Source organism: Pyxicephalus adspersus, chromosome 12 (assembly GCF_032062135.1).
Source record: "Pyxicephalus adspersus chromosome 12, UCB_Pads_2.0, whole genome shotgun sequence".
Lineage (NCBI taxonomy): Eukaryota > Metazoa > Chordata > Amphibia > Anura > Pyxicephalidae > Pyxicephalus > Pyxicephalus adspersus.
The window spans coordinates 26,573,749-26,584,312 of NC_092869.1; the positions used below are offsets into that span (position 1 = coordinate 26,573,749).

Here is a 10,564-nt window from a genome sequence, read left to right on the forward strand (position 1 = left end):
GGAACACGGACCCGACGCTGGATGAGCACAGCGGGACCAGGTAAGTGGGATTTTAATATAGGCGAAAAAGTACGGGGTTATCGAAAGTAGCAAAATTTTTTGGGACGAAAAAGTACGGGATTAGCGGTTGGGAGGTTAATATGAAAGAAGTGGATAATTTACCCTTTATTACAGGGGCGTTTGGAAAAAGGAGATTTCCTGTCTTGTCTCATTGTTTACACATTAGGGATTCAGGAATTCATCAAAACCTGACAAGAGTTTCTAAAACTTCCTGGATAAATGGATTTAGATACACTTCATTACCACAATAAGCATTTTCCAAATCTGCAGCTTAAAAGTCCCAATGTGTCTTTAGCTGCTCTTCAGTTTGCCTATACATGCATGTCAAACTCACAGAATCTCCTAATCAATGAGATTCAGAATGAACAGTGCAGCTACTAGAACTAAATATTCCTATATTCAAAAGCTTCCAGTATAAGTATGGTGAAACATGGAGGTGAGGGAATGGGGCTGATTTATTAAAGTTCTCCAAGGCTGGAGAAGATACAATTTGATCAGTGAAGCAAACCTGGAATAGATTTCCTCAAGCGTCATCTGCTATTTACTAACAAATGTTTTCAATCCTGGACCAGATCCATTCCACGTTTTCTGGATCACCCAGTTTCAACTTGATGAAAAAATGTATTTTCTCCATTCTTTGAAAGCTGTAATAAATCAGGCACAATGTGACAACTCCCTTCCATCTTTGCATGGTCAGTTTTACTTTACATTCTACTTTCTTAATGTTATGTGTTCAAAGGCTATATAACAAATGAGCGTACAAATTTCAGAATTTATTCAAAGAGATCACAGACCTTTCCCTGACATCGCCTTCACAGTTTTCCCCCCCAAACGCCGAACGTAGATAAAAGTCATTTTAACAATTGGAATTTTAATGATGGCCATGAAGATCACTTTTGTTCTTGCAAACCTAACTTGTTATTATTTTATATTTACACTAAGAATTTACTTATACAGGCTTTTTTCCTGTGTGTGTCACAATGTAACACTAAAAAAACAAACTCTCCTAAATAAAGACTTTTACTTATGCACTTTTACTTATGAGTTTCCTTGTCAACAAATGTTTCCTTATGATAAATGTAAAACATTTTATAATCACATCCTGTTAATACTATATTATTACACAAACACTTTAGACCACTTATTTACCAAGCTGACCAAAATAAAGTTTATATACCTATATAACATAGTTCAAAACAATACAGTATAATAACAGAATTATACCTCTGTAGCAAACTGCTGGGCCAAAACATCACTGTTTGTTTTAAATGTTCTCCGAACATCTGTTACAGTGTTCATTACCAGGACCTGATTTCTCAGCCCTTCAAAGTGAAAAAAAAAAGTCAGTTATGAAGAAAACTGTTGTAACATTTTGACAGGCCTACATATATAATAATAAGAAGAAAGGGACTCTTTTTGACATCTAAATTACCTGATAATCATGTTTTACAGCAGGAGTGTCCAAACTTTTTTCAGAGAGGGCCAGATTTGGTGGGGTGAAAATGTGTGGGGGCTGACCATTCAGAGTGTACACAGGGTTAGTGTGGGTGTGGTCTGCACGGGTCCTGCACAGCACAAGCCCTCCAGGGGTGAAGTGAGGGATTCCCGGTGTCAGTGCAAGCTCTGTGCAGAGCAGGGTGGGCGTGGTCCGTGCGGGTCCAGCACACGCCCACTATAACGTAGAGGATTCCCTGTGCACACATGGCGACTCCCGTCCTGCTGATTATGCCCACCGAGTAGCAAGGCGGTTGATCTAATAAAATGAAATATAATATAGCTTTTTTGTACGTGTGTATTTTACACTGTAGTCAACAGTGCTGGGGGGGCCGCATATTATTGATTTTTGACAGAGGCTGCGGGACGGTGGAAATCTGATCACGGGCCGCTATTGGCCCCCGGGCCGGACTTTGGACATGCCTGATTTACAGAACTGAGAGGTGCTCACATATCAGTAAAGATATTCAAATAATAAAAATTCAAACCGTACCTCAAGTCTGAAGTACATAATAGCTGTAATTACCTACTCATTAAGTCACCTTTTTGGCTGTCCCATGTACCATAAAGGAAGCCTCAGGTGTGCAGGTATAACTGCAAACTTCCTATAATAAATCCTCATTTGAAAAACAGAGAGCCTAGGTTTTGTGTGTTTCCCAAGCACTCTGGAACAAATATGCAAGTATAAACTTTACAATAGCCACATGATTACCTAAAATATAAGCAAATATTGAAATATATATCTTTATATAGAAGTATGTACCCCTGAAGTGATACCACATACTGAAGATACATTACTATCCATTCTACCCTTTGAGAACCAGGAGCAGCATGACATTTTACAATCCCACATATTGTTGGTTGATCCCATAAATTTTAGATATGCAAACTAGTCAAGGATTTTTTTTGGATAATTGACACATGCTGATGCTGTTTAATCTGGCCTAGACATCTAAGCTTCAATTATCTCTGGTGATTAAAGGAATAGTTTTATTATATATTACATGCTGGGTATATACCATTGCCTTGGTATTATGTGGTCAGTTATTAATACAAACCTGCAGAAAAGTTGCAATCCAGTCGAGGGTTTGAGCACCATACACAGCTCCATACATTGGAAACTTTGATGTTGTACAACATTACTGGTTGCCCATCATCTATAAATAAAAATAAAATAAACCTGTTTTAAAATTGATCGTAGACATACTGTTTCCTTTACAAAATGTAACTCCCTGCCCCACACTCTCAGTGCACAATTGAGTTCAAATTCTACAAAGCCTGTATCAACATGGAGTAATTTAGAAAGTTTTCTCCAAAAGTTTAAAATATACAGATAAGGTAAATTGCTTCAGAAAAGATTATCCTTTTGACATTGTGAGTGTAAGCTTGTGTAATAGTGTGCTGGGATTTACAGTTATGTAAAGTTTTTATATAACATGCTTAATAAATCTATTAACATTTATTGTTTTCAACCTAAACAATGTACTGATCCAAAATAGGAACAAGTAAAAAGCCCTATACATTTTCAGCACATATATGATCACTGACTTTCTTGTCAGCTTGAGTGATTGGGAGTTAAAATATTACCTGCGTCAGGGGCCAAGTTCCTGAACAGACATGCCGGAATAAGGCTAACACAGCCTGGACTATCTTGCTTTCCAAGGAGAGAAATGCTGAATTGTCATTAAGGAGTATTTACCAAGTTATCATGTAGTCCACTGTATTTAAAATTTTTGCTTGTTTATTTAAAACAAAAAAAAGGATACAGGACATGCGAATCTGGTCCAGTGAGTGTTGCCCAACATGCTACGTTTACCTTCAAGAGAAAACAAAAGCTGTGAGAAATGAAACATCCAAATCTCCATAAATTTAATAAAGGATCAAGATTAAATTATTTTAAAATTAAAACTTTATAAATATTGCCTAAGCACATTGATAACCACAGTACTAAACACTCAGGAAAAGCTACACACGGATGACTGATTAAAACAGGCAGATCAGTGGCGATACACATACTCATCCAAAGTAGATACAACCAGATTAGCTGAAGGGCTAAATCAAATCTATCTTGTAAAACTGTTACAGGAGGGACTCCTGCTGGGTTTATAATGCTATAATATCATAATAAAGAGTATATATATATATATATATATATATATATATATATATATATTTAGTATGCACAATACATTCCTGCTATACACACACATTTACAGTGTATTATTTCTGTAAAGACCTGGCAAATACAGAAAAATACCTGCAATTTTTTGAAAACACACTATATCTTCTAGGCTTCATTCCCACTATATTAACGTGAGTAGCCATGACTGTCAGATGTGGTGCAGATCCCATTCATTACACTAAATGCGCACAAAAAGAGGCCAAAATGTGTGCCCACAATAGAACAAACATAATAAGGATTTGTATATCTTTTAGTAAATGGTTCTGTTTTAGAGGCGACAATCACCAGCGTGTCCTCAGCTACCAATAGCACGATTCAGCCTAAACATAATTTATAATTGTTGTTTAAGCTCCCCGCTGCCATCATTCTAAAAAGACTCTTTCAAAGTTATTGTTCATAGGAGTATAATTGAGCAATTTGAAATGACAGTAATGAGAAGCCTAAAATAAAACTTTAAACTACATTTAAGATGAATGTTACCAGCAACTTTTATACAAACTGAAAATTGTGTGTGTGTGTGTGCGTGCGTGTGTGTGTGGGGGGGAGGGGTTTACAATTTAATTCAGATTTGTATGGTAATTATATATGTGTTAAATAAATATATATATATATATATATATATATATATATATATATATCTGTGTGTTTATATGTGTGTTCCTCATTCATTAAGCATGTATTACCTTATGATTTGTGAAGTAGGGATTGTCATGGCTTTCCACAGTGGGCACATCTCTCCACAGTCCATTAAGGTTCAGAAGACCATATTTACAGAAGCCATTCTCCATATCACTTACTGCAAATAATCTTTGACATGATGAATCTGCCTGGAAAATGTACAGTGTAGTCACTACAGCAGGGCATGTAAAAAACCTATTTACTGGCATTTATATATATCAGAATCTGTAACTCCATGCATGAAAGTTTTAAGTTTTGTAAACTTACCAGAATAAATTCAAACTTGTGTGTTTCTGAACCACCAGGCTCTGGGTTGACAATTTGTACTTCTTTTCTTTGCATACAGTTCACCTTTAGTTCATGGACACGTCTACAGGGGGAAAAAATATAATGATTTAAAAGAATTAAAGCAAAAACAAAATCATATGCAGGTAGATGGAAGTAGTAGTGCTGATTAGACAAAAAAAGGACACTTGAAAAATTATTTTGTGAACTCTGGGGTCAAGCAATATCTTTTCCTCTGTAGACTACCCAGCTCATGCCAGGACCAAAAATCTGGGGTCATATAAATAAATGGAATATTTACAAAGTGTAATGGCCCCAAGAAAAAATATGTTTATTTGGTGTTATTATGAAAGATAAGGCAACAAAGCATGGGGTGTTAAAAGCCTCAGGCTTTAAAATCATATAACAAAATACAAAAATACTTTGTATGCTTTTTTTTCTTGGCATCTTCCTTAAATCAAATCACTTAGATATATTTTTTTTAAATTCACATGACTAATGTGCAATTATTCTAAATATATAAGTATCTTTAGGATGACTTTGTCAAATCGATTTTCTTATAGCACTATTTGCCATATCATGATACACTAGGTAAAACGCTTTAAAATACTGTATTCTCTACCCTAAATCTTTTGTATGAATAATGAAGTGGCCTTTCATAACTATTTTATTCTTACCTGCAGTAGGTTTGAAATGGCATTACTCCAAGTTGTCTTTTCCACACTAGCATAGATGCATTAACCCCAGGCCTGGTGGATTTCTAAAAGAAACAGGATGGTTTGTTGATCCTTCTGAATACAATACATCAACAACAAAGGCCATTTTTGCCATGTCCACATGTTAACATTACAATAAAAGCTCTTGTTACAAGCTTCTAATTTTAATAAATGGTTCATAATTTTTGGTGGTTCATAAATGGTTCATAACAGGACAGCATAGCAATCATTGATATCGAAGGTCAACACAAGACACAACAAGATGAATATTTAATGAATAAGTAAACAGTTGTCAGCAAAACCCAGTCAAGAACTTGCCTTCCTATTCTTGTCTTCTTCAAGAAGTTGCAGCCTTTTTTGTTCCATTTCCTTTTGCAATATACCCTCCCTAGTCAGAGGGTTGCAGTTATTGTGTCCTGGGAGAAGGCGGAAATATCTGTTCTTTTCAGGATCATAGTAGAACCCTGGAAGTTCTAGGAGAAAAATGATGATTTATTAATAAAGAAGAATGACAGTCTGCAGCAGATACCAGGTACAAAGATTATGTGCCCCTAATAAATATATTGAAAACATGCTACTTATAACGATTGCTAACCTTAACAAGCTTTCCATTTCACATTTTCAAGTAAAGATATAGCATCTGGTAAATTTTCAACATGGACAGATAACAAATATTTGTTAAACATCACAAAAAGGACTTCCGGGGGCAGAGCCAAAGACGGAGCCCGCATTTTACCAGAGCTCTGATTGCCTTACTGAAACATCTATGCTACGGAGCTGCTGCAGAGAATTTTTGATCTCACCCGTTACCAGTGTTCCTCTCGCAGTATTAGAGAAGCCCTGTGTCGGAGCGCAGCTTCTCCTCAGAGCCCGGAGTCAGTGCTCTCTTATCAGGCGTAAGTGAGTGGCGGCTATCTTTGCCTCGTGTGCCCTAGCACTTCACAGTTCTTTCTCTGCAATGCTATCTACTACAGACAGTCTCAGCATCCTGAGGATTACTGCCTAAAAGCTTTACAGCTTCTCCTTTTGCCTGCACTCATGTTCCACATGAGAACTGCACAATAGTTGTTGGTCCCGTGCGGATGACTCTCTCCTCTCTTGGAGCCACAAATGTTTTTGGCAGCATTTTTAAGACCTCTGCATCCTAGTGGTGAGTGGACTGTGACATACTATTTCTGCTGGTCTGCACTTTTCTGGCTGATATTGGGGGCCTTCTGAGTGGAGAATCCGGTCATACTTCCACCTTGGTTCCAACCTACTTCTCTGCTTTACTTCCCCAACTTTTCCTATTTTAACACATCACATCAGAGAAGATGTACTCCAGGCGATGTATGAGTACATAACCAGCTCCACTCCAAACAACATGGGGAAACACAACAAAACCAAGGCAATGGCATGCTTTTCAGACCGTGACACTCCTGCTAGTTCGTCCTCACATGCCATACTGATCCCTTTGCATTATCTATGGCTATGCCTACAGCTGTTTCTGCTGTACTGGGGTCACAACACCTCTTTTCTTCCACAGCTCCTAGGCTCTTAATCTTTTGTCACTTTACTTTGACAAAAAGTTTAATACACTACAATCCTCAATTGATCAGGCCCTGCAACACATCTCAAGTAATACTACCAGCATAACCAAGTGAGAACGGAGGATGGGTGACTCAGAAGATCAAATAATGTCACAACAGGCTACCATTTCTCTACAAACCACTCGGTTTGCATCCCTATCCTAGAAATATGTGGATCTTGGGAATCGTGATCGCCGCTCTAATCTATGTTTTCTGGGGATGCTGAAAGTGCTTAAACACCCAGATCTACTAAAATTTGTTACAGTGGATCTCCTGCGTGCACTGCACTGCACTGGGATCCACTCTCTTCACATATGATTGGGCACATTCACCAGATTGGCCCAGGAACATATGCTGCTAACAACAGGCCTTAAGCGACAATCATTAAATTTTTTCACTTTTTGGATAAACAAACTTATCCTTTCTGTTTACAAAAAAGCTGGATCCCTAGTGGTTAAAAGACAACCTCATCGACTACAGGAACAACTACAGGAACCTCATCTTTCTAGATTTTTCCACTTATAGCACACAACAGCGAAGGACATTCTTTTCTGTTAGCAAATATCTTAATGTTAGTATTTTTTGGATTGCCCTATTGTATCACAATCAATGGGACTACCTAACTATTGGATGACCCCGACTCTACACTGCTGTGTCTGCAAGATTTATCTTTCAAAATCACGAATGGATGGACAGTTAACATCATGACTCTGATTGGCTGCCTTTTTAAAGGGGACATAGTTTCGTATATTTTTTTTATATTTTTTAATGCTACTTAATTGTATGCATTATATAGAATGTTATGTGGCTTGTGTAATCTCAAGAAAAGTTACAAAACTATATGATATTGATTCAAATGTTTTTTCTTATTTCTTCCTAGGATGTGTTATGGGTATTTTATATGGTACTGTTTACAGGGCAGTGGACAACATTTTTTTTTTAAGCATGTCAATCTTGGATCTACATGCCTTTAAAATTGGTACCAATGTTTACAGTATTACTGGATGTATACGGCTATGGAGTTATTCAGGTCCTTTAAAATTAGTGCCTTCCCTTACTCAGGGAAAGATAGTACAGTTCTAAAATTGAAAAATGGTTACAGTGCATTGCACTTGGCAAACTATTGTAAATTGCAAGAGTTATTCCAAATAGGAGTGGGCAGAAACTTCATAGATCAAGACCAAAAGACACAATTTTCTTTGAAACATGGGAAAGCTGTATTGACACACTCACTACTCCCTCCAAAATCAAAACTACACAATTGTCTCTGTCACACAACATGGTATCTGGACAGAGTATTTGAAAAAGACCCTCCTATAGTCGTTGACTGAGCTCTGAAATATGAACATATTTTGTATAAGTCATTGAGTGAGCTCTGCTATATGGACATATCTTGCACAATGATAGTGGTTTGACTCAATGTCTAAAAGTATTATATTGCAAATGTACTGTTGATTGTATTTTGTATGACACTTACTAATCACCCCTGTATGCATTACTGTTTCCCACTGTTAAGCCTCAATAAAAATAGGTTTAAAAAAAAACAAACAAAAAAAACAATAGGGAATAAAATAAATCTGTGGTCAGGTCATACCATTCCTATGTTTAAATATTATTTAAAAAGAGTCTTTATTACCTATGTATTTGTGGACACTCTGGAGCAATTCTTCCCCAAACTTCACATCGAAAGCGTTAAGTCTTTAAGTGTTTACATTTTTTATTATCAGTTCAGCTCAACCTGCATCCTCTTTTTTTATTTAAATTGGAACTGGCTTTACGGTAAATCTGTTGCAGTTTGCATGTAACTAATTTTAATACTGTTCTTTGACATGTGAACTAATGCTCTGTTAGTGCTCTGCCTGTGTTCCATTTAGAAAATAACAACTCTTGTATCTGATAAGACCATGAGTATAATTTGCTTGAGCAAAACTGTTGTTACCTGGCACTGAAGGGCTTTGATTACCATTAGAGGATGAACTGGGTGTTGTGCTTGCTTGTGGCAATTCTGATATATGCGACCTGTGCCTAGTTAGAAGAAATATTTGCCATTAGATATTACAAATAGAAAAAGAGCCCGTTAATCATAGAAAGGTGCACTGAAAATTTTAAACTCAAACCTGATACCTGTTATTAAAGTGCCTCCGTGAACTATTTCTCCACCATTTACGATTATATTCTCTCTTAGGACCCATTCCCTTTATTCAGTAACATTGACATATCCTGAGCCTGTAAAAAGAAACTCATTTAGGATACACAAAGCACTAAACTAATAACAAGAGCTAGCAACAGCTTTCTGTAAAACAGAGATGAAAAATATGGCATGCATATATATATATATATACACATACACATAAAATATATAATTTTGTAGAGCTATAGAGATAATATCTTGGACATAGGAATACATTTAGGTTCTCATACATATTATTCACCGATTTATTAAACCAGCGAATACATATCATTTTGTGAATATGTAAAACAACATTTGAGTATTCACCAAATTGTACATTAAATTGCTTAGACAATTCATATTTATAAAGTGAAAAATAATGGTAATATATATTTATATATATATATATATATATATAAAAATACTATAAACCACTGGCTCCTGACTGCTAAAACAATTGATATATATCCAGATAAAAAAATTAGGCCAAGCAGTTAAAAAAGACTAAATGTAACATGTCATGTAACACCACCAAAACATTATATTCAGTGGGCTTCAGGTTTTATTTTGGCTGTGCTGAGTATAATCAGGTGTTGGTGTAACAATGGTGATCTGTTAAATCTTATGTTCCAGAAAGAGCGCCATGTGCCCCCATCTTCTCCTCTGTTCTTCCTCTGTGCAGGCACGAGATCAGGTGACGTAGGTAGGGAAAAAAACTGACAATCTCACTGCGCATGCGTGAAAAAAAAGGTTGTCTACCCTTTTATGTAAAGTGAACATTCTGAGTTTAGGTAGGCTTAGGAACTAAATTCTCATTTTTAAGTTTGTATGTTCAGGCACGTCATAATTGCAGAAAGGGATAAGCAATGTCCCTTCTGCAATAATACAACTTACCCGCCTGATCGCTCTGGGTTTGTGGCAAAAAGCTGAGCTGTGCAGTGTCGGCTTCTCTTGCGAGTCCTGGGACGACGTACGCCTCACTCAATTTGGCGATGCCTGGTGCTGAACATGCGCAGACAAGTTTGCCGGGTTTATTTTGGCTTTAAGTTGGAATTATACTTCCTTTACCCCATATTTTGCATCACTGGGTTCGATCATATCATCCCTGTGGTGGATTCCTGTGCAATGCAGAGCAGATAACATTTTGAGAAAACACTTCAGTCCATTGCAAGAGACATTTTGTTTGCCAAGTTTTGCCCGTTCTAACCAGAAAGACAATAACGTCATCCTTGCTTCAGTCCTGCAGGCAAAACTTGGGGGGAAAAGCAATCATAATTCTAAGATTTCAGGTACATTCTTCACCTGCACATAGCATGTGCTTTAGAAAGGAAGGGAGGACTTGATCTGTGTAAAGAGGTATTATTTGAAAGGAATCCCACGTTCTGGGTGAATGACATGCTTCTTGTTGATC

The 10,564-nt window shown here is 36.8% G+C and overlaps 1 protein-coding gene across 1 annotated transcript in view; it reads right to left on the reverse strand.

The window, feature by feature from the left end:
* The window catches only part of DCAF4 (DDB1 and CUL4 associated factor 4), a 17,062-nt gene extending 6,518 nt beyond the window's left edge, over positions 1–10,544 (reverse strand). Inside the window, exons 1-11 of the mRNA XM_072428440.1 lie at positions 10,048–10,544; positions 9,108–9,209; positions 8,923–9,008; positions 5,734–5,888; positions 5,377–5,459; positions 4,682–4,784; positions 4,420–4,563; positions 3,321–3,370; positions 3,142–3,227; positions 2,613–2,711; positions 1,285–1,382 (exon numbers count right to left, since the gene is read on the reverse strand). Coding sequence (XP_072284541.1) covers positions 1,285–1,382; positions 2,613–2,711; positions 3,142–3,227; positions 3,321–3,370; positions 4,420–4,563; positions 4,682–4,784; positions 5,377–5,459; positions 5,734–5,888; positions 8,923–9,008; positions 9,108–9,175 — 972 coding nt within the window. The 5' untranslated portion in view covers positions 9,176–9,209; positions 10,048–10,544. The remainder of the gene's footprint in view (positions 1–1,284; positions 1,383–2,612; positions 2,712–3,141; positions 3,228–3,320; positions 3,371–4,419; positions 4,564–4,681; positions 4,785–5,376; positions 5,460–5,733; positions 5,889–8,922; positions 9,009–9,107; positions 9,210–10,047) is intronic.
* Positions 10,545–10,564: the final 20 nt, after the last annotated feature.